The following is a 25,549-nucleotide window of genomic DNA, read 5'->3' as shown; positions in this document are numbered from 1 at the left end:
CATTTTGAAACAAACAAACCATCCTATTATTCCCTTTCCCAATATTTCATAGCATCACAGCATTTTATTTTAATACTTATTATGTTAGTAGCTAACTGCTTTTGCAGGGTATTTGGAAGGTGACAGTAATAATTTTGAAATTTTACACCAGATCAGTTAAATAGACTAAAAATAACAAGCTTCAAACACAGAAATACAGTAAAATTGGAAGGGTTTTTCTATTGCTTATTTTCACAATAGACACAGACATGCAGTAATGAATGAATTTATGACAACAGTTTAAATTTATTCTCAGATAATTGTCAAGGAAAAGCATGCAAAACAGTTGTGCTCCTACCTGATTGAGATTAAGATTGTTCTCAATACTAAGAGGAATCAGATGGGGCAATACTTTTCCTGCAAGCTGTTCTTTGGTAATTCCCAACTTCTTGTGAGTAAATGTACATTTGTAAATACCTGACACAGAACATCAAAGTAGGAGAAATTATTTAGTAAACAATGTGAACAAACTCGAAGTAGCACACTCATATATGTAGTGATCATCTGAGCAAGCACTGTGTTTGTGTGCAAGCAGGGACAAACGTGACCAAGAGATCTTGAAGGCTAAGTACTGATCCACAACAAACAAGAGGCTTTGCTACACTTCAGAACAATAACATGTCCAAAGACATACTTTGCAGCCATGAAACCTAATATTAGCGAATGTATTGTTCTGGCCAATTATCTGAGAATATGCAGCTCTGAATAGATGATGTGCAAGCAATTTGCCACAAACTGACACACTGCCACTTGAGAAAACAAGCTGCATCAACTAAGGACATGTTCTCTCCTGCTCACTACAAGTCGCTAAGAATAACTATCATCCTGGTCTCTGACAGTTTTTTTACAAAAACTGTTAATTAGAAGTTTTGGACTGTTACACATAGTATCAGAACTCATGCATAATCTTTATCTGTTTCAAATTCACTGGAAAAAAAATCCTGGCAGGCATGAGAGACCGAGTGTTAAGCCCAAAAGTTCTGTAGAGTTTCTGACAGGAAGAAACTGCTTAAATAGTCCAAGTTCTGGTGGCAAACACTGAACATACTAGCATAAAAGACACAGCAGCTTTTCTCACTTTCTATGGTAGTAGAACAGAGCTGTCACGAAGACAAAGACAGTGAAGGACTGTATTATGATTCTGGAAGAAAGGAGAGCCTGCTGATTTCAGCCCATAATTTCCAAACCAGGATTCACTTACTCACTGTACCTGAGTAGAATTCAGAATTACCAGAACTAAAGTAAAAAATAGAGTCCCTTATTCTTAGATAGCAAATAAAAATCAAAGCTGCAAGGGTTAAGGGAAACAGGCAGCTTTAGATCAGTACAGACAAGATGCCTTCTTGCTCTTTTGAGCAAATAAAATAATGCTGCCATCACATATGAGTACAGTGTTTAATGAGGCAGTGCAGCTCAGTTGTTACAACTGGTCTACACAACTTTGGTGTCAGGACGGGAAAGAGTCACTGTCTTCCACACTTGGCCAAGGAGTCACAACTCTTCCGTGGCAGTGGCTCTGGTCATCTGGACTCCTTAAGCCCATTCAATTTGCTAAAATCACACACCCAGTGAAAGGCAAGCACCAAGTGGCAGTAGGAAAGCTCAAATGGGAGTGAGGTATCCCCTCCCAGCAGTACCAAACCACTTGGTTTTGTTAGTCATTTTGGGAGACCTCACCCAGACTGTGTTCCACTTCTGCCCACAGGCACAACTGTGTCCCTAAATATCCAACAAAATGAGTCTAACAAAACCTGCAGTAAGGAACAGCAGATTTGTACACCACCATTTACAGCATCTGCTGTGCAAGAGAGGTAAAAGAAGGCAACAGTAACATGTCAAAAGCTCCAGCATCTGAAAGATGACAGCTCATATATTCTTCTGAAGAAAACAGCCCCTCTGACTCTGTAGAGCACCCAGTCCATGTAAGTGTCACAGCCCAAGAACTGCAGTGAGTACTCAGAACCGCACCGGGCCCTGAAGACTAAAAATTTATGTACTAGTGCTTAAATGTCATACATAAGGTAACTGAACAGGGACATTCTCAAGAACCAGAAAGGTTTTAATAGTCATTTTAGGGATACACTATGTAAACATGTTCAGTGGTAACACAGAAAACTTTCAGATTTACAATATCAAAGCACAAAAGAGAAAGCTGGAAGTACTAGTTACCTAAAATTCCCATGAGCACCGCAGGTTCCTTTGATGGAATTTGTTGTAGAAAAGGTAAAATATCATCAAGCACAAACCATTTATCTAAGTACTCCAAAATCTTGCCCAAACACACCAGTGAGTTTACCCGGACCTGTGAAGTATGATAAGAATTAAACAAAGTCTTTATTTATAGGAAAAAAACAAAAACAAATTTACAAAACTAGTAAGATAATCTTTGTACTGAAAAATTCAAGACAAGTTAAAAAAATGCTTTTGTATCATGAAAGAAAAATGCTCGTTTTTATGCTCACAAAAACTTCGCTTTTCTGCATGACAAACATTGTCAATGTGTATTACTGTGGAACTCACTTCAGTCATTTTTACACTATTACCAACACAGTAAGTTGTTAACAACTTTAAAAATTGTTAGAGCAAAGAAATGATGCTTTTGCACTTTTAAGAAGTTTTTTTAAAAAAATTCAGTAAGAAATCAGAACACAATGATTGGCTTTTCTTTAAAGACACAACATGGTAAACCCAAAGTAATTAAAAGTTACAACATTTTCTGAACACTAGAGAATTACTATGATACTCACAGCAAGAGAAGAAGTTTGCAAACATGCATTTTTAATTCTTGGAATTAATGAATTTTTCATTGATGGGTAATCTATTAAATTGGCAAACGTGGGAATTATGTTTAGGCAAAGCTCCTAAAAAAACAAAACCACACAAGTTTAAAAAGAAACATGCATATTTATTATAAAATTAGTACTAATATAACTCAGTATCAGTTAGTCTGAAATGTCTTCTTAGGCTTTCCTCCTAAGGAAATATTTAAGGAAATCTTTTCAACTAAGCTGCCCTTAATCTATCACACCCACTTAAAAATAGCTATAATAATAAAGCATCATGGCATGTATACAGAATCTTCAAAAATGGATTTTAGAAAAAAGAGCATTCATAAATTCATAATATTTAAACAGCAAGAATATCTTGCATTTTCATGAGGCTCCTTTAGACAAAACCCAGCTATTACTACACCAAACTACCAATCTCTTACCAATCTCTCACCAATCTTACCAATCTCTTGATTTATAATTTGATAAATCATATCAATACATTATCAATAATACCGCAGTAAAATGATAGACTGAATGATAAAATATCATGTCAGGACTAACCATCCTTTAGCAACAGAAAAAAAATAAACACATAATTTCAGACCAATCTTAAAAAAAAGAGACAGTAATACTAAGTATATGTTGTAAGTAAATACGTCAGTAACCAAAGTACTGATGCAGAAAGAAACTCATGACAGATATATAGAAACAAAAACCTTTGTCCCTAATATTACAAAGGCTTTGCAAAGGCAAAGTCACATCTGATTAACCAAAACCACCTTTCAGAAATATTTTGTTTCATTATCTCCCGCTCCTGAACATTTTTGGGTAACTGGAAGTTAATTGCAGTTGAATGATTAAAAAAAAATCCCCAGAAGAACCTTAGAAAGGTAGAGAAAGCTAAGGAGAAAAAAAAATCATGGATATATAAAAAATGTCACCAGAATGCAGATTAATATGACTTTACAGCACATCAGGTCTCCTGAGGTAACTGTCAGCACAGATGTTCTCACCAGCAGGAGCTCAGAATCAGCCACCTCTCACTGACTGGTACAGGCATGCATGCCTGCATGGTTTCTGCTGCACAGGCAGTGAAATATAAATGCATATCCTACTTCCTGCTATAGTGGCTAGTAGGAATCTAAGATAAGAGCATTAGAACAACAGTCAAGTGGTTACCTTCCTGGAAAACAAGGAAACTAAATTTTACTTTAATAGAAATAAATATTCTTTAATAAAGCATTCATCTCTTTCAACATTCGGGCATATTATACAGTTTTATCTTTTTTTTTTTTTTAAGTAAACACTTTTTTACAAAACAAGTTTTTACAAAACTTTTTGTATGAGTATACAAAAAGTTGGCATGTCAGCTGAATGAGGAAAAAAAGAAAGTTTTAAATAAAGGCTGCAACTACTATACCTGGATCTGAATTGAAGGTGCTTCCAAGGCTCTATAAACCATCGGCAGAACGCTGTTCTTTATTTCATCCGGTGGAGTTTTGGTTAGAAGCAAGTCCATTTTTTGCAGGAAGATTAACAATATCTATTCAAAGAAAGACAATTCAGAAGCCAAAAGTTTTAACTGCAAAGGATATATTTACAATTTAAAATGCGTTGTATCATATCAAAAAAACTAGAGAAGTTTTCTTATAACTCAGGAAATATGATCACTTACCATGTTGCTTGCCTGAAGGCATGGAAGACAAAAAACACTTTGACATGTTATTGCATTTTAAAACCAGCAAATACAAATCAAACAAAATATGCATGTTCTAGACTGATTCTTATAAGAAATAAGAAATTATAATGACTCAGTAAGGAGTTCTTGTTTCTACTTACAAGAACTTGTAAATACAAGAACTTGTTTCTCTTTATGGTCTTTTGTTAATATACATCCCTGGAAAATTTTTATACACACATCACTGTTACTAAAGCCAAACTTCCAAAAAACTGTAACTCAAATTCTGTCTTCAAAGCACTTGACCACAACTCCACATATATAAGCTGTATTTCATGTGTCTAAAATCAAAATAGGGACGTAATAAAAACAATATTATGGCTACTAGATGGACAAATAAGCCTTTATTCTATTTAACATGGAAATTGTGTATCCTAAAATTAAAAAAACCTCAAATAAAATATTCACATTGCATTAAAAACTAGAATAGCACATATGCATAGTGGGATGCATCTTGCTTAAGATTAGCCATCTAAAGGTTAAACAGTATTCTAAATCACTGAGCCAGCTCAGTCTCAAATACAGAGCACTGTGTAACTCGTAAGATTAATGTTACAACTTGGACAGGTGCTAGAGGGGACACTGAGCATCCATTGATAGCAGAACTCCTTTCAGAAAATAGGTTAAACTATTTGGATAAATTGATGGATAAATTATGTTTAAAAGTATCACATTTATAACAAAAAGCCAAGTATTTTATAGGAACACTTACATTTTTGTCTAAAAATACATGGTAATCAATGCTTCTATGTCAAATAAACAGAAGCATTGAAGTGTAGAAACAGAAATGTAGCAAGACCCCATTACAAATTTTCTCCTTTTATTTATTCCACCTTCTCTTTACAGAGAAGAAAAATAGATTTTTATAGTGCAGCTAATATGTGTTTTCTTGTTGGAAATGTATAATTTCCCAAATTGCACACACATACATACAAAATCATCCATTTGTTCCATGAACATTGATTCTGATGTAATATCCCCATATTTGGGACAATCAGGGTGAAATGGATGAGACCAGTTTTAAAGCTAAATTTTATGGTTTTCTTCAATACATAATCTTTGTCCTAAACTTGGGTTTTTAAGCCTTACGTGTTCTCTTAACACCTGCTCTTCTCTAACAACCCTAACCATGTAATGTGGAATTACAGTTTCTATGTTTAAGCTTCTAGGATTCTATTTGACACTTTTTATCTATTTAGGTAAAAATTAAGAAGGTACTGATTCACACACACCATTTAATAAGCAATTAACAGCAGCTGCACTCTAAGTAACAATGCATCATTCATTAATGCAGGACCCAGTACTTGTCAGGGACCACTTCTGAGTAGTGAATTAGAAAATGAATTTACAGCACATCCTGTGCTGCCTATGGAATCCAGTAGATACAAACTAAGGGTTTGTCTGGGAAGCTATGTCAAAGTAAGCCAAGATGTTAACATACAGCACACATTACTCCACACTAACAACAAGAATAAGTCCATCTATATATTCCATTTTCATATTATGAATTCCCTTACAAAAAGACATTGTAAACACTACCTGACCTTCTTCATATTGAATTACAGCAGCTTTCCTATGATGCATTCATTTCCTAATTTGAATATCCTACTAAAGTCAAGCAACAGGCCCCTCATACAAATCTGTAACATCTTGAAAGAGTGTTTGGAAGAAACACTGGCATCTTCCCTGAATGCCCTTCTCCAGGAGTTAGAAGCACACAGAAACCAGACATTTCTGCCTTGTACAAAGACAGATTTCCAGGTGTGACAATCCTCTGGCATTCTGAACCTCTGTAATTTTTTCCAGAATTCCTGATATATTAACTTTGAAAACATGACATAGATTACTTCAACTTTGCCATACTAAAAAGACCATAGAAATAATAGTTGAATAAGCCATGCAGTAATTTGCATTAAAAATACCAGCATAAGAATAGTGTCTAGATAGTCACAGAAAAGCTTTGCAAAGACCTGTCTTTATGAGTTGACTCCAAGTTTGTATTTTGCTTCCTTCATGTCTCAAAATACAAACCAGCTTTTGTGTCCATTATGCTCCAGATGTAACTTTGCTACAAACTTTTTGCAGCAAGGATTATGTCACAAATCTAATGTTAAAGGCAACAGAACACAGATTTACCTTTTAGGATAACACAGGACAAATGAGATGTTCACTGGCTTTTGGTTAGTTAAACATTGACTTTTTTCAAGACAAAAGAACTAACATAAAGCTTCAGAGTACAAAGTATAAACAGCATTAAGTCGTTCAAATTTCCTGAGGTATTCTCAGACAGCTGCCTCCTTCCCTGCCTCCACAGTGTAATGACACTTCTCTGGTCCGGTTTTCTGAAACCCAGGAATCAAAGGTCTGCTATGTTTACCTTGCCCTTTCAGTACTCTGCAGATAAATAATGGCACACAGGAGTGAGCTAGAAGGAATGCATACCTGTCTCTCATCTGTGGAGGCACAATGCCCTACTTTATGACAGATTTCTCAGGAATCATCGTGGTGATGACAAAAGGATGCAAATTTTTGCTCCTTTACAGAAATGACTATGTCCTAATGTTATACATTTAATCAACACGGAAAACAGCATATTTTACTTACCCATTACATTTGCCAAATAAAAATGAAATTAATTTCACAAATTTTTGCACAGTCCTCAAACAAATGCTACTCTTAAAGAGCACTTCTTAGAGAGTGTCAATGCTACAATTTTTCCACCCCATGATCCCAATGTCAGCAAACTGGATAGAAGAAAAACCCATCTCAATAATCCCCAGGTTCATCTACTGGTAGAATATATGCAAACTGCACTGTACAATCCTGCTCAGATTGCCAAGATATGTGTTAACATGCATAGAAATATATCTCCTACAATCAACCAAAACCAAGTGGTAAATGAAACCTTTTTTGCAAATCTCATCTCATCTATAAATGCAATATACCCTCAGAACTCATATAAACAAGCAAAAGTAGAAGCTTTGAGAATATCCTGGAAAAATCTATTTTGAATGAATCAAGACTGCCTGGACAACTACAGAGCAGACTGGGCAATGCGTGTGAAGCTGGAAAAGGGAAATAGAACAATTAGTCATTTTTTCAGGGAAAACAAAAACAAATGCAAAAATTGTAATATGAATAATATTAACATACCTGGATTGGTTCTTGCTGCTTAAAAACAGGACCAAGATCAGGTAGAATGAGTTTGATATATTCTTCTTTGGTGCACTCCTCAGCAATTAAGAGAACATTAGGCAAGACAAAGGGTACCATATCCGGATTCACAAATTCAGAAGTCAGGCAAGGCAAAATTCGCTGAATTATAACACGCTAAAAGGAAAAAAACCCCAAGTATGAATCATGTACTGCACTGCAGTAAGTTACCATTGTGCCAGTTCAGCAGATTTTGTATTAGCCTGGTATTTACAAAAACGTAGAGAGGTAATTTTTAGTTCTGATCACTTATTGGCAGAGTACACTGTAGTTAATTTACACTGTGCTACTCTGTTTAATTTTCTGTTTGCACTCAAAATTAACAACTGTGAAGATCAACAAAAAGCAATTAATGGTACAGGAAATAGGACTTTGAGCCACACATGAGTTATGATAATCATGCTCCATATGCTTTCTTAAAAATACCCTAAGAAGACCCTTAAAAATACCCTATAAACCCTCCAAATTAGTAATTTTTTGTTTCTGAACCCCATCATTCACTGAACACACACATAATCCTACTATACCTTCCTGCAAAACTCCAGACACATTCCCTAACTAGGATTCTGCTGATAAAACAGCTATTAAAACTGTGGATGTCTACTGTAGCGTTAGACATCCTTAAATTCTCTTGAAGTTAATAAAAAGAAATATATGGTTCAAGGGCGTAGTCATTTCCCTCATAAAATATACTTTCAAGACAGAAAAAAAAATATAAAAAGAATGCCCTAAAGATTATTTGATCAATCAGTGGCTGTCTAAAGTTAGGTGAAATACATGCCACTTATTTCCAAATTCAAAGCACCAACCATTTCTGATCAACCAAAAAAATTACTAAATTAAAAATAATAGAGTATTGACTGTGGAGTCTAAGTGTTGCACTGTGTAGTGCAAAACAGAACTAAAAATACAGAAATTTAATGCACTGGTTGAGAAGCTCAGTTATTCTACTATGTATTAAACTACTTTTCTATCACATATGCATTATGGCTTATATAAATTAAGGTATACCACAAAAGGAAAGAGAGCCAGTCTAGACATATTGCTTAACACTGCACAGGAGAAATATGTAATGACAGGCATTTGCCTTTGAGATTTCTGAGCACTGCCAGCACAAGAAAGCACTTAGTCTACTGAGGGAAGGAAGCTTTACATCATTCAACATTAAAGTACTGCCTTGCTATGAAAAAACCTGAAACAATCTTATAGGAAAAAAATGTGGCAAATTGGCTTCAAAGAGCAATGATGGCATCTGAAACACAGGGAAAGCCTTTATGCGGAGAGAAGACAACTCCCTTTCAAACTGGGATGAACTACAACAGGACATGCAAATGATGGTTCCTAATTTGGCCTATTTGCCATTTTCCACTTAAACTATTATTGATTGCTGAGGAATACTTCCAGAATAAGCAGATTCTAATCTCCCTATATTTCCTTCTACTCTATTCTGACAGTCTCACGGCAGTCTATTATAGTACAATGCTACACAATGTCCAGCATTCCAGTGCCAAAATGCTAACAGATGTTCATATATTTTCAAACTTGCTATTACAAGACATCATTCAGACATACCTTAGGTAGTTTTGGCAGAACTTTTGGTAGTCCTTTAAAGAATTGTGATTTCTGCAGGTTATCCCTTTGAAATAATGAATCAAAATACTGAAGTGTCATTGCTCCTACATCATCGAAGAATGGTATCTAAAAATAAGATTAAAAGGTTTTGATCTTGAGGGGGACAAGACTGACACTGCTACAATTATTCCAAAATATTATCATCTACCTACCCTTTCAATGCATGACAGTAAGCCTTTACAATGACATGTCTGCAACTAACAATTAGAAAATTAAATTTTTACATTAGTAGTAAAATATTCAGATACAGGTTGATTATTAAGACAGAATTTTCCTAGCATTTTTCAAAACTCATGCATGTTACGTGTATCTAAGTTAAAACATTATTTCATATACAGTAAGGGGCTTACAAAAAATGTAATGTAAAATAAAAACTTTGAATAAATATTCTTCTAGGAATAATTATGCTGTATTGTATTGTATTACATTATATTACAACACAGGATGACCTACATCTGGGCTCCCACCCCTGGAAACTCCAGAAACCCTGGAAACTCTGATATCTCTACCCTATAATTCAGTGTGCAGATGTGGTAAAAGAGACTCAACATCTTTATAAAACCATACTGCTTAATACAACCCCTCACAGATTTGTTTGTTGTAGTCCTTCAGAAAATTGAGCTGATACCTAAGAAATATCTACCAATTCCCTCACTCCCATCTTTCAGCATATACGTGCACAAAACCATCCCCTGCTCCCTTCTCCCTTCTTCACCCACTGTTTTCTTCAACAGTTAAATCACTGATTCCTATCTCTCCATACCATCTTTTTACACCACAGCAAAATAATAAAATCCTTTAGCAAAACAAAACTATAAGCAGGAACCTGAAAAGCTATCAGATTGGAGAAAATGGGGCATAAGACAAGGGAAGAACAATGCTACTTTCATATAGGAAAATGGAGCAACAGTTTTGCCTTATTAAAACTTACATTAAATCCTACTTGCAATTAAATTTTGCTTTGTTAGGGTGAACAATTTCTGAATATACTTTATTATTCTGCACACTTAAGAATATACCAAAAATCATAAGCCAAAAGTTAATCTTTATGTTTACTGCCCTTTATCATTTCCTCACTTTCCAATCCTTCCAATATAATTTTAAAGATTGAATTGTATAAAATCATAGCACTGAAAGGATTCCAATTGAATGGAAAGGAATAAAACAGTGTTGCATTGAATAATTTTTGAATAATTGAATAATTTTCTAAATTCTGTCTCAGCACCCACTTTTTCCCTATAAATAAATGTCAGCATAAGGATAACTTTTGGCATCAACTAACATTACATCTAAATGGTTAAAAAATATTTAACATTTCAAATAAAATGCTTCACAGAAAACACTTCAAAATAGCTCTAGAAATCAAACAGTAATTTCTCTCTTTCCTATGGCTGCTGTATTTTCCATGGACTGACCTTAGTCATTTGATCAGCGTCTGGTCTGACTGCTGGAGCTACGTTTAGGAGGAGCTTTACGTGCTCACGCACCTCCTCGGGTATGTTCTCAAGAGTACTGGAGCTTAAACGGCTCAGCTGTGGAAATAATTCAAGCATGAACACCATGAAGTCAGAAAACTCTGCATGTAACTACTTCCAATATACAACATTTGTTCTCTTGATGGTTTCTCTATCCATGCATTTGATATCCCTCTCTTCTTGCTCACAGTCTCCTCTGTTTCCCAAGAGCCTACCTGTTTCAGGTCCCATCTCTGTTTTTAAAACTTCCCACTGTAGTTCAGGTTATCAGAGAACAAACACAATATTTTAAACAGGCAAATGTCATTATCTGAGGTGTTGTCTATACACATTAAAACACAGTACACACTGTGCGGCAGTGGGCACCCAAAGCACTTACAACAAAGGAAACCTGCATATGAGCAGACATTATGTTAGCTGATCCAATTAACTGTGATGCTGTCCTCTGTTAATTCTCACAGTCCACAAAGAATGTGAAATGGTGATAGCTAAGTGGACACCAACTGCCATGTCAAGTGATCAAATCACGCTAAACCCAGCCCTCTACAGTGGTCCTACACAGGCAATTTGGTGCCAGGTGTTTCATACTGTTCATCCCAACAGGTAAGCATTATTTCACAAAACCACATTCAACAGGTTTACCGAGAAATTAGGTGAAAAATGCAATTTTTAGTTTATAAAGTTGGTACATGTAACCTCCTCTAAACATATTTTTATTTCTCATATTTTGCTATGATGTTTTTCCTTGTTATATGTATGCAGGGTAAGATACCATTGTCAGATGGTTTATGTTGGAGCACTGATAGTGTTCTCAATATTCAAATCTATTTTACAGTAGTAACTTTTCAAATATGAAAATCAATAAACAATAACCATAAAAAGAACAAATACCTGGTCCAGCTGTCTACTAAAGCTTTTATAAATATCTTGCTTGTTGACCTCAAAAATTGGCTTCCCTTTATTAAACACCGCATACATAACAGCTCCCAGAGAGTACATATCACTGGCTGTCTCACAGCTCACAGAGAGAATATATTCTGGCGCCAGATACTCAGGATTTGGAAGACACAAGGATGGCAAGTTTGGATCCCATTCCTTACAAGGGAACTTTGGCTACAAGAGAAGTATGAGAAGCAAAACAAAGTACATTTATCAAGGATTTTTAAAGACCATTTTCAAAAAGAAATTCAAGCAGCGAAAAATAATTAAGCCACTCAAATTCAATTATGAATCAAACAGCAACACAGTAAGGCAAAACTGTAAAGATTCTCTGTCTAGCTTAGAGTGATTCCCTGATGCAGTTTTATCTGAATATTAGAGCTGGGAAGTGTAATGTAAAATCAAAGCACTGCTGTAATGAGGAAACATGAGATATGATGGAATTAATTTTCAAAGGTAGCAGCCAGGCACTGAGTAAGTGGAACACACTAAGTTAGGCTTGCAAGTCATCCAACATAAAGGGGAGCAGAAGTGGCACAGGCTCCAGCCTCTGTTTGAAACCAGCACTAGTCTACTGTGACCCCACTGAGCTCACTCAGGCTCTTTTTCTGAGACTACCAAATGCAGCACTTCAATCCAGACCTGTGCCATATGTTCTAACTTCGGGCCAACAAAATACAGAGGTGAATATTAAATAAATGGCTATGTACTGGAATGCAAAATCATGAAACTGGTTTCAGGCAAAGACCTGAATGTGAAACTGAATGATGATAAAGATAAAGATTCCTACCTCCTGTTCAGATGGATTTGTTGATTGGATACAAAAATCAAAGCCCATTATTTTCCATGCTCCACTCTTATTCAAGATTATATTTTCAGGAGTAATATTTCCATGGACCATTTTGACACTGCTATGCAAAAATGACAAACCTTCAGAAACCTGTTCATAAAAGATCATTATTTCAGGTTAAATATTTCCCCAAACATTCTGTAAGACATTTACAAAATTCTGTTCTTATGGTCATAGTTAAATTCCTTAGTTAACTAAGAAACAATTTTTCATATTTTAGTCTATGCCTTAAAAATTATGCATGAAGGAAATTAAACACAGATGGGTAATCAACAGGTGAGATTACTAGTGTTAATTAACTATCACAGCATAAGTGTGGTGGTGCATTCCCCTCTCCTCTCAGGCCACACCATCTCAGAAGAACAAAAATGCTTTATGAAGCTGGTCAATATATTCACCAAAAAAACCCTTGGGAGCTAATGGTTCTTCACAGAACGTAAAGGAAAGATTCACAGAAACAGTTGTAGCATAGACATTTACATGCTAAATAAAAATTAATTGAAGTTTCTATTTTACATGTCAGAACAATAAAAAAAAGTGTAGCACCTTAGAGCTTCTAGTGTTTACCCTCTTTTACACTTAGAGAGATCAGGGCACTATTACCTCACCTCACTATTACTTGATTTATATAGGCAGACAAAACTTTGGCAGTGTACTGACTTCATTTAAAAAAATCATTAATATTAAAAGAAGAAAAAAATTATAAAGACAACCTGTACCATACCTGAAGCAAACCATATTTGGTCTCCACGTCATAAAGTTTGTATTCTTTAATGTCTGATGGTAAAGGAGAAGGTAGGTTGTCCCAGCTGCCAAGAACATTAGCTAAACTTGCACAGACTGGTTCTGTACAAAATGCCAAGCAATCCCTGTATAGGAAATGCATTAAAAAATTTCTTGTACATAAATGTAATATATCTCTTGACTGCAAATAAAGAACCATACAAATATCAACTATATTGCCAAAGCACCTGGTGCTACCAAAAGCCATATTATATTTCAGGTTTTGAATTATTTTAATATTATACTAAAGAGAAACACATAAATGCCTGAAGATTAAAAAATTACTAGAATTAGGATATTTTATTCTCTAACATTCATATAAATCACTAATAATTCACACAATGCCTCATAATTTTTTTTTTTTAATAATGCTTTCCTTGTCCTGATCCAGGACAAATTCATCAACTAATTCTTATGGCTATTAAAACTTGTAAAATCAGACTTCTACCTATGCCTTAAACCAACACATCCCTGACTGAAGCAGTACTTAATGAGGTCAGACAATGATCAGAAACTAAATTAATATAAGGGAGCACCTGAATATTCTTTTACTTTGACAACTGACAGAGAAGACCTACAAAGACAAATACACTTGTTATATGAACAGCAGTTTGCATGTGAAGTGACTGTTCTCTAATTATTTTATTGATTTTCTTCATGAAAAATTAATGGTCTTGCTTATGCATTTTTGTGTCAATTGTTTTTGAAAACAGAAGAAGCAAACTTCCATACATAAGGACTGGTTGTAACACTGTCAAAATTTCAGAATTGGTCCTATATATTGGAAACCAATAAATGTCTCAATTTCCCAAGCTTCATGCAACACAGAGAGAGTCATTCTTTACATCCACATTCTTCACACTGCTCTGCATAGCAGTGGAGGCCCTGGAGAGCCATTGCAATTCACTCCTTAATTGTTTTAAAGGGATTCTTTTGAGAAAGCACTACATGGATGGTAGCACACATACTTGCTTTAAGGATCATTAATTCATGAGAACACTAAATACTGCATCAGTATGGACACAGAAAACAGAAAACAAAAAAACAGTAACAAAGACATTTTTTAATCTAAAGTTCTAGGCAAGAAGACAGAGCCTAACTTTTTGATCACTCCATAAAAACATCAGAAGACATGTCTCAGCATGAAACTACCACATATTTTTTTAGTATTTCAATTATTAACAAGCTTGACCTTTGAAGTAAGGCCACTGTAACATGCAAACGTCTTACTATCCATCCAGACTTTAGTTTTATCTACTGCCTCTCTAGAAGAAAAACAAGTGAAAAGTAAAATACTTTGAATGCTAAGTGTCAGCCAACCTGTCACAAATTTTTCCTTGGTTTCCTCCCTCCCATTCTGATAATAACATACCTTTCATGTTTCTATTAATATGGCTAGGGTTATAAAACTTGTTTCTGTTATAAACACAACTCAAAATGAGAACATAGAAAGACAAAGTACTTTCTTTTCAGTCTGACTTCAGCTTTACCATAGAGCTTATCCATTTAGTACTGGTTAAGGCACAGATGAAAATACCAAGGGAACAGTTATTCCATGGTTTTCATAACAAACTCTCTGATTACTGCTGGTTTGAGGGAATAAAAATATGGCTGTTTATTTTTTACTTTAGGAGGTAATTAAAAAAAGGGCCCAAGCCACAGTATTGCACAGTATTGGAGGGATGCAGTAAATCTAATTAAATAGTAGAATTTTGCAGAAGGTGATGTCTGCCATATAAGGCAGCTGCCTTAACAGTTTCCTGAATAATATCAACATGAAAGTCAGAATAGTAAGATAAAAACATTTTAAAAATAAAAAGTGACAACTAAAAATACATATGCTTTCTACAGGGGAACAATGTAACAAATGCAATGTTCTAGTAAATTATAAGGGCCAATTCATACTACTACTGTTTTTAAAGGGTAGGAATGATATTATGAGTAAACCCACAATTTGTTTTTTTATCCTTTTCTTCAATGCTTTCCAGTGCTGTTAATGTAATTCAAGACCATTTGTAAATAAACATACTCATATTACATATTTTGTATAAATAAGGAGTTACTCAAAAAATGCATGTTAAGAGGTTTTAAATCATTACATGTAATACGTACATTTATATTTAATATAACTATGTTGGATACCAATAATTTCTAGTAGAAACATTCTATTAATAGTAGAAAAGCTATCTACACACTAGAGTCAGAAAGGTATGGCCTTTCTTTCCATATCTACTTCAGCCCTCCAGGTGCATCAAGTATCTATTTGCATCATAAGGGAGGAATATAATGGGTGACCTGCAAGCAGTTCATTACAACTGTACGCTACTTTGGGTAACACAAAAGAAGAAAAAAGGAAGAAAAAGAAAGATCAGGTACAGTCTAGCTAGAACACCCATGAGAGATTTCTTCAAGAACAGACACTCTGCAAAGACCTGAAATCCTAAAGCAATCTTACAGCATGCTTGCACAAGGTTAGACACACATATATTCTACATAAACCTTTATTTTATTAATCTTCTCCAAAAACTGTTACACCAGTAACAGCAACTGTACAGGTTTTGTGCTTCTGGCGTTTCTACCAGCAGCTGAGTGTGCTGAGTATGGAAACAAAGACAGCAGAAGCAAGGTGTAAGGCATTACTAAAGACTAACAAACAACTCTGATGTGACTACACTGTTACTTTTACTCCAAAGGTTTAAATACCTCACAAGACCACCACCAAAGCTTTCTTAAAGGTATCAATCTGGGTGTTTTCTTCTGAAAGGCAAAGTTCAGGGGGAAAGCTGCTGAGTCAACTGGAAAGCTGTGACAATTTTAGGAAGAAGGCAGAGGTATACTCTGGGATTCACTTGCATACACTATAATTTGAGATGACTCTAGGCCATTCAGCATGTAATAGTTTATTTACCGTTGTAGAGTACTGAGAGCTGTCTTCAACTACCTGATTTTCTTTTGGCCATTGTAAGGGATATCCTAGATCACAGGTGCTATGACAGCTTTGAGCCCCTGTTAATGTGAAATGTGTTTAGCACTGGAGGAAAGATAGATATGAATACGTAAGTGCAATCCAATAAACCTGTCTCAGAGCAGGCATTGCAAAGATGAAGCATTCCTACAGTATTCTCAGCTTCTAGAAAGCATTTGGAAAAAGTCAACACAGAAAGGAAGGACATTATAGAATGAATCTTTATCAGGCTACTTAGGATAGGATCACTTCTGGAAATCATCTAGTCCAACCCCCTTCCTCTTTGGGGAAAAAACCCTAAAACCTCCATGATCTTCTTTGGTATTACCAGGATCAGCTTCCTATTTTAACATAAAAGCTTGATTTTCTATGTTAGATTTTAGTGTGCTGTTATCCCTACAGCTGAACAATAAATCTGTAAGACAACCAGTTATTGTTCCTAGTGACCAACCTTTCATAAATCAAATAAGCACTAGAAGAACATGCTGAATTTTGTCTTTCTTGATGGGCACCTGAAGGCCTTTTCAACACATATTTAGTTACAACACATACAATTTATCAAAAACCTCTAATCTCACATGTACTACATACATGTCATACACGGAACAAAACGTATGAAAAAGTTTTTGAGAGAAAACTATTTTAAGAGAATTCTTTGAAAGCAAAATTAATTAAAGCACCAAATTTTCATGCTGTAATGGTCATGTGTAGCCTTACAGCTGCAACTGGACTAAAATCAAGCAACAGATTATTAATTTGATTCACACCCAAACTACATTCTGTGGTGGGGGGCGAGGAATATGGGGATAGGGTGAATACCTTGTCATATGAATAAATACACTAAACTTGAATCTGATCAAATGTATGTATTGAATGTTCCAGACAGTTTACATCCACTACCAAAACAATGATTAAAAGTAACTGTTCTCTACTTTACTACAGCTTACCTGGACTCTTCTAAAGGATGCTGTACAGTAAGTAGTCTAGGGTGTCGAAGCCTAGTTAGCTGTTGAACACCTCGTTTTAAGGAATCAATAATCTGATCTTTTTCAAATTTTTGGTACTTGTCTATTAGCTTCTTATCAAAGACAAAAACAGCCACTTCCTGAAAATAAGCAACAGAATTCTCTCAGTATATAACACAGCCAAAATCTAAGCCTACACACAATTATATACAAATGTAGTTTTTCAATCAACAGTACAATCCCAGCAATACAATAACCAAACAAAGAAGCTGACTTGTTCTTTCTTAGTCCCAGTCATGGAAGACCTTACTGTAGATAAATCCTGAAACAGACATTTTGAATTAAGGTACTAATGTTCCTTTATTGTATAAACAGTAATGAGTAAACTATAACCCTTACCTACACAGTGACAAAGCAGCAGATCCACAGTCAGAAATCAGCCTGATTTTAAGTAGATCAAAGCATTTATATCTACTATGAACAGTTAAAATATTCTGACTATATATCAAGTGTTGCTTTATTAAATCAAGTCCTGTCTTAGTGTTCTGCTCCAAACCAGTACAATCTGACAAAGGAGTCACAGTAGTCTATTAATCTGATCAGACCATTCACATGATAAAACACTAAGAATTCTGTAATGCTTAAAGATGTGAAAAAACCAAAAACATTAAGAACAGAGAAATCCTCTCCAACTTCTGCAACCAGAGCAGGAGAAAATTAAGAAATCTGTATGAAACTTTGAAATTACAGAGGTCGATATAAAATAAAAAATTAGATTACATCAGCATCTGGGAAGTTGTTAATGTCGAAATTTATCAACTGATGAAAACAAGGAATTAAAACCTTTCATCATGAAACAGACTTTTATATGCTGCTACAACAGCATTATGAATAATAATAAAGGTTAGAAAGCAGTAGAAAATAATATGAAAATACAGTTTGCAGTCCCAAGAGGAACTCAATGCTCTTTTATTGTACATTTTATAATCCTTACTCTAATTAAAATCTCACAGGAACAACTTCATTATTAATTAAATAAAACGTATAAACTTTCAGAAATAGGCTATCTAAAATATGAAATTCAGCCCAATACACAAAAATTGATTTTTAACTATTTTCATTAAGCCCTTAGCAGGTGAATACTTGTAACTAACTCAACTAAGTACACTTTTCCTACCTCTATTTCCTGCCTCTATCCATATCTGCTCCCTGCTCCAGCTTTTATGTGTGATGGATCAAACATTTACACAAGGCAGAGAAGAGCAATAACAGGGGATGGAAGAAATGCACTGAGCAGTACATGAACAATAACAAAATTTCAAACTAAGACTGCACTTATGAAAAAACTTCTGTTTGATGACAAGTGAAAAGAATCAGAAAGTATTTAAATCAGCTATGGTTTGAATATTTTTTGATGGGTCTAAGTAAGTTCTATTGGTGCTTGCTGCAATCCTGCATGGTTTGTTTAAACTCATAATTCCCCGCACCTGGCAGTGGAGAACACAATTTGTGCTTCAGACCCTTAACCAGCTGACTCAAGGCCATTAGGACCCTCTTGACTGTCTGTAGCCTTGTTGTTGGGACTTACCTTCTGATTTCTGCTAGCTTTACAACTGAGCTGGCAAGTGCTTTGTGACCTTACCCTATCTATTTATGACTGCACTTTCTAAGCAGAAGGACAAGTGCCACATTGTGCCAAAAAAAAGTGTAAGTGCATAAAGTCTAAGTTATATCTAAGATGAGCTGAAATACATACTGTGAAATTATACACCTATATATAACCAGAGTGACTCATAAATCTTTCAGACAAACAGCAGTAGATCAGCTATGAAATAGCACCAGACAAACATATGCACACAGGTAAGTAATTTCCACACATTCTGTTAGGTTGTTACTAAGTCACCTACACAGTAAGCAAGAAAAGACAAGGTACATTAAAAAAATAATAACAGATAAACATTCAGAAATCCTAGAAAAGGAGCAAGGCAGAAACCAGGCAGAACTCAGAAAAGAAGAATAAAGTTATAGATATTTACTGTCACCAGAGATGGAATATTTGTAACTGTCCACTGACTCAAAACAGGAACAAAAATAATCCTGAAAACAAAGATTTCAGGGATCTACTGCTGTAACATTAAAACCTCCAAATTTAGTTGTTTTATCTGGCTACAATGACTTAAACTATTAAGTCTATTAGACTTATAAGACTTAAACTACTGTGTTGTGGTAAAGTGACAACAACAAGGTCTTACATCCTACTTGTCTGATTACAATACACACTGCAAAAAAACCTTGTAGCTTCAACTTAAGATATACACACTTGTAATACAGCAAATATGTGCAACTTCACAAAAGTGACTGCTATCACCTTGAAAATGACAGCCAGCCCAAAGAACATTCAGAAGGTACATGGGAGGGAAATAAAAAATGTTAAAGAACATATATTGCAATACAACATACCATAAGCCTGTATTGCTGCACCATTTGTTTTGCAATGGCAAAGTGAATGTTGACATGGTGTTACCTAACTGGTAATATTAATACTTAATGGGAACTGCATGTCAGAAGACCAGCCATCTAAAATTCCATGCAGTACAACTGCTGCTGTATTTTTAATTACTAATGATGGCATGCAACTGCACGGATGTTAGTCAGGGTTTACAGATATATTGCAGGACCACATGGAGCACCTGAACTAAAACTCTGTAAAATTGTTGATCAGAACACCCATTCAAGGCTTGAAAAAGGTGATTGACAGGAAACTAGTTACATATACTCTGTCAACTATACAGTGAAAGAAACTTGCTGTAACTCTCTAGACCTTAAGGATATATACCTGCTACAGGTCAAATGCTTACTGGCCCCATAGATTGTATAAAATATATCAAAATTACCATGCTTCTAATGTTATTACTGTGTATAGCCGAGTAAGACCAAAAAAAAAGCCCAAATGAACAGCTATGTTGGGTTAAAATCAGAAAATAAAAGACACACAGAGCTCTGCACCAGCTAAAAAATGAAAACATGGCAAAAGTACCTGATTAAACATTGTTCAGACTCTGTCACAGAATCAGATCACACATTCTTTGCAGATTATTTATTCTATCTATTATATATATCTATTTGCTACTGTTTATTTGCCTATGATCTAACAGATTGTATAAACATTTTCCAACTACATTCCTTTGTGTCCATTTCTTTTTGGTGTATTTGCAGCAAGCTGTTGCATTGTCTAAGTGACTTCACATTTCTTAGCATTACTTTTAACTAAAGACTATAATTTATTAACACTTCATTTACACTTTGAAACTTGTATTTTCTCCCTGAATTTGAAAAAAGACTTTTCACATTTCTCCAGTGCAACAAAATAATTTTCTGTAATAATAATTCTTAAACTCTGTTTTTTACAAACCTTCCTATGAAGTCACAGTCCTATATTAATTTATACATGTAATTTCAAATGAGTCAAATGCTTGAGTATTGGTGCTCTAAACCCTAATACTTTAAGGAAACTAAAAAGGAACAATACTGATCTGAAAGCAGCACACGAAAGCATGACTTCCTTCACAACCTCCTCCTATATCCCATGCCTTCCTGTTACAGTATCTCATAATTTAACATTTCTAAGTTCTCAATTTCTGTACGGTAGCTGAGCAAAAAACTACAGTGTGGGTTGCTGACAACAAATGACGACATACTTCATGGTTATTCTAAACTGTAAAAATTCAGAATTGTTACCAAAATAAAAGCTCCAGCTGCAACAAAATGGGGAACCAATCCATGGTAAAGTAACCTTATTGTCAGGTCACTTTTAACTTGGATGAATTCTTGATCTTGGTTCAAAATTGTATGCTATGAATGTAGAACCACTTCTTTCTCCGACAAAAGACTTAAAGCAAGTAATACTTACATGTCTGAGAACAAAGTACTTAAATAGCACTGAGTTTTTTGTGTCATTTCACTACCCTTAACATGAGTCTGTCCAGTCAGACTGTAACTGCCACTTACCAACTGCTACCAATCAATCTGTCATCTAATGCTTATAAACACAGGTCTTTAGTTGATAACTCACCTGCTTTGTTGATTTTTTAGTTCCATGGAATATCTTCCAAGCAAGACCATTACCTCCACTGGCAATGTGTCGCCCGACATCGAATTCCCTGGTGACGGGATTTCCCATGACTGCACTGGTGACATCAGCCGTCACCTTTGTGACAGTGCTCTTCAGCTTGTTCAGCATGGACTCCATGGTTTCAGTTTGCACCAAAGGCTTATCCTACAAAGATAAGAAAACAAAGGTTTCACAGTCTTCTCAATTCAAGCATTTATTGGAAACTGTAATCAAATAATGCAAAGGATTTGTAAACTATCCCCCGACAGGAAAGTTTCACACTCTGTGTATTAGTATCCATCAAACAGAAAAACAAATCTGAAGGAACACAGACTCCTTTAATTCCAGTGCTCACAGAATTACTCATTTGTCTGAGGTGAAGGATTGTTTAAGATCCCAGGCCAGCAAAATAATGGAAGTGTACTATATAGACAGCAAGTAAAAAACAGAAATATTCTTTCCTATGCAGTGCTTTTCAAAATACAAGCTCAAAATTCAGTATTTTGCCCATCAGACTGTTGACATTACCATTTGTATGATCCAACGATTAACGAGCTTAATACTTAAGTGCATGGGAAGGAAACAAGAAAGTATCTTTTTATGCTTTACCAAAATTGTGCAAGGAAGCTTTTTTCACATCACCTTTCAAATTTTAGAGCTAAAAGACTATGGCAGCTTCCAATTTACTTAATCTTCTCCTGTAGTGTGGACTTTCAGAGTTTTCTATATTTTCTTAATAAATCTGACTTGCCTATTCTGCCAGATACAAGTTCTAAAGCCATTTATGCTGTTGTTTCTCTGATAATGTATACACAAGAAAGAATGAAGGCAGCAAAGAAAGAGCAGAAAAAAAAAAGATATAGACATCCAGCTTCCTTATCTGTGTGAGCAAAGAAAAAGAGAATGCAAGAAGAAATTATTTCCTGGGATCAGTGTTGTGTAGTATATTCAAAAGCAACACTTGGGGATATTTCTTCAGTCTCTCTTTCAAGTAAGATGTAAAAACATCTGTATCCTTCAGTCAAACTTAACCAAAATCAACCACACTGAAGTTACCTGGACATGCACTCCTTCTCTCCCTGGTACTATAGATTTGATTCCACTACAAACCAGGACAAATAATCTGATTAGGTTGTAATTGCAAAGACAGACCTGTAATAGAGGTCTGTAAATGTAAAAGAGGGAATAAACATACTAAACAAAACTGTTTAAAAAGTTCCGTGCGTTATGGGACAACTCCCTCCAGTGCAATTGTGTGTAACAGTATTAGCCAAGCCCCAAGGAAATCTTAGTGCAGCACTGCACGTAGAACAGCTCTGCTGCTCTATCTTGACCCTTCAGATATGAGAGGCTGTGTCTGAAATCAACAAGACAATCTTAAGAATAACTACAAACTTGTTTGGTATATAGTTAGTGTTTTGTTGAGAACACACCTTGAAATAGTTATGGAAACACAGAATTCCTTTATTAAGTAATTTTATTTCAGTATTTGAAATTTTATTATTACAAGAAATTAATTTTACTTTATGATTCATGATATGGAAAAACACATGCAAGTCCTAACTGTGCGGCCCTACACCAAACTTTTATAAAGACACTGGCTAATATCCCTGTATGAAGAAACTTTTTATCAATCTAATAAATAGGCACAAACAAGGATCATGGATTATTCTGAAAAGGATCTATAGGCATTTCCAGCTCTCAGCAATTTTATTCAGCAGCTATTCTGTGGGCAAACTCTATATGCTAAAAGACTATAAAATCAATCCTAACGAGTTTAAGATAATCCCAAATCTAATTTACTTGGATTTAGATCTCGTGCTTTTTCCATTGTTTTGTTCGCTCCCAGCCATCAAATCTTCTCTAGCATCAATGCAACACCATCTTGTTAGGACTCTAAAACACTTTGCAAAATTAACTGCAGAAATATTATTAAGAAAATGTATGTGGATGCATGTTCAAATTCCTTTGTGTAAATCTGAAAGGAAACTTTCTCTACAGAGATAGTGGGAAACTGGGGTATTATTCATTAAATCAGAAGTGTCCTCTGCTGTGGGTGACAGACAAACTGCAGTGAATAGCCTGAAAAAGCCACTAGGTGAGAATGTCAACAGCATTCCAGTATCTGAAGTGCCAGAATTTAAAATTCAAGCCTGGTAGACCCTGTCCAACCTGCTCCCCTCCAGCCTGACAGTAGGCAAACTATTGTTTAATTTAGCTTCTGAGCAAGCAGTACCAAGCAACTTATTTCTCAATCAGCAGATGAGGTTTAAAGCTTACATCTACCTAACTGTAAATTTGTAGAAATCCTCTTATCAATATCTGAATATAAGCTAAAATAATAGATTTTGCTTTATAAAAACAATTGCTATCACCAACTTCAGGAAAAAAACGTATATATGTCAACAGGAACAAGGTACCTGGAAAATCCATACCCCACCAAAAACATCTCGTTTGGATAGTATCTCCAATACCACAAACCATGACAAGTTAACCACATCTGAAATACAGAAGTCTAGTTCTCAACTGTAGGAAAACTTGTTTGTTCAGTTAAGACTGGTCTAGTATTTTTAAAAAATAATAATAACCAAGTGGCAATCAAGTCAGTCACCCACAATGAAACTTGCATTTCAAGTTAAAAGGTAATAAATGAGACAAATGCAAAATCTGAAGCATAACAGTGTCTGTACAAGCCACACAGGACATGCAATAAATGTTAAAGAACTCTTCCTGTTTGAATTTCATGAGTAATATCAATGCTACTGATCCTGAGTCTGCAAAACCTGGAACTAATCCTAAAAAATTCTGAATGTTCAATATGTTTTTTCATGAATGCCCCTCACAATCAGTAATGGTTTTTATACTGATGTGCATCAGCAATCATACGGCAGCATGATGAGAACAATCATGAGAACAATTTAGCAAGGTAGTAAGCAACAACCAACATTGCACTCAGAAAGCAGGCAGAACTTTCAAAATGTTGAAATACTGGCTGTTGAAGTCCAAAACAAAGACTGTCCACCATTTTTCAATTCTCACTCATAAAAAAAAAAACCCTGCATAATGCAAATGCAGCAGTTTAACCTCAAACTAATTCACAGCTTCATCTGATGTACGGCTGTGAGTGCACACTGCACAGTAGTACCACAGTACTACAACAAGCTGGGATCCCCCTTTGGGAACCCAGACCTGCAGGCTGGTGCACAGCTACTTCGTGCTGCCCCGCCGCATCCTATCCCCCTGCCCCAAGCCAGGATCAATCCACAGAAGTAAGTGCTGGAACAACTGAGTCACAGCAAATAAAATGACAAAACCCCAGCATTTTTGAAGCACAACCAGGCTTTTGCATTTGTTACAAAATCATCGAGAGGGTCAAATGCAATGAAGCACTGGACAAGGCTGCCCTCGCCGCACGTCAATTTCTTAACTTTCATGTACCATTTCGGTACTGAGCTTCAGCTGAATCCCTACCAAAATCCCACGGAACGAGATCCATGAACAAGGTTCCGTCTGTCGCCTGGTGACAGGTGAAACCAGCCTGTGCGCTGCACAAACCCCGGTCAGCCTGCTGCGGGCCAGTCCTCCGGGATGAAGTATTTACTGTTATTTCCAGTGAGAGCGGACTCGCACCGCTCCGCGCCGCAGGGCCGGTGCTGCGCTCCTGCTCCGCGGGGCAGCCGGCAGCAGCGCGCCGGGGGCGGCCACAGGCGGCAGGTGACCCGCGATCCGCCGGCTCGGGCAGCTCAGCGCTCCCCGCGCGGCGATCGAGCCTCCGGGGCGGCCCTTCCCCTCCAGCCCTCAGCGCCGGGCACCCGAGAGCACCGGCCCCGCGGAGCCGGCCGGCCCTGCCCGCCCCGCGCAGCGCCACCAGGCCACGGGCAGCCGCTGTCGACCCGGGCCGCGGCCTCTCACCTGAGCCCGCGGAAACTGCCGGCGCAGCGCCCGGCCGCCCGTCGCCCTGTGGGCCCGGCGGGCCGCCTGTCACGCCGGTTCCGTCTCTCGCTCAGACCCCGTCCTGCCGCGACTACTCCATAGTGACGGCGGCAGCCTCGGCGGCGGGGCGGGGGC

At 36.3% G+C, this 25,549-nt stretch overlaps 1 protein-coding gene across 2 annotated transcripts in view; it reads right to left on the bottom strand.

The window, feature by feature from the left end:
• Nucleotides 1-25,543, bottom strand: part of SCYL2 (SCY1 like pseudokinase 2) — a 34,430-nt gene extending 8,887 nt beyond the window's left edge. Inside the window, exons 1-13 of one of the 2 annotated variants that reach the window (XM_059471877.1) lie at nt 25,394-25,543; nt 21,443-21,646; nt 17,353-17,510; nt 13,382-13,526; nt 12,598-12,747; nt 11,760-11,981; nt 10,809-10,925; nt 9,334-9,459; nt 7,702-7,878; nt 4,231-4,353; nt 2,787-2,900; nt 2,209-2,341; nt 338-456 (exon numbers count right to left, since the gene is read on the bottom strand). In XM_059471877.1, coding sequence (XP_059327860.1) covers nt 338-456; nt 2,209-2,341; nt 2,787-2,900; nt 4,231-4,353; nt 7,702-7,878; nt 9,334-9,459; nt 10,809-10,925; nt 11,760-11,981; nt 12,598-12,747; nt 13,382-13,526; nt 17,353-17,510; nt 21,443-21,619 — 1,761 coding nt within the window. In that variant the 5' untranslated portion in view covers nt 21,620-21,646; nt 25,394-25,543. Of the gene's footprint in view, nt 1-337; nt 457-2,208; nt 2,342-2,786; nt 2,901-4,230; nt 4,354-7,701; nt 7,879-9,333; nt 9,460-10,808; nt 10,926-11,759; nt 11,982-12,597; nt 12,748-13,381; nt 13,527-17,352; nt 17,511-21,442; nt 21,647-25,393 lie in introns of those variants that run through there. The other variant, XM_059471878.1, reaches the window with a different exon arrangement.
• Nucleotides 25,544-25,549: the final 6 nt, after the last annotated feature.

Source organism: Ammospiza nelsoni, chromosome 5 (genome assembly GCF_027579445.1).
Source record: "Ammospiza nelsoni isolate bAmmNel1 chromosome 5, bAmmNel1.pri, whole genome shotgun sequence".
NCBI classification, from domain to species: Eukaryota; Metazoa; Chordata; class Aves; order Passeriformes; family Passerellidae; genus Ammospiza; species Ammospiza nelsoni.
This window is presented reverse-complemented; position numbering and strand designations above follow the sequence as displayed.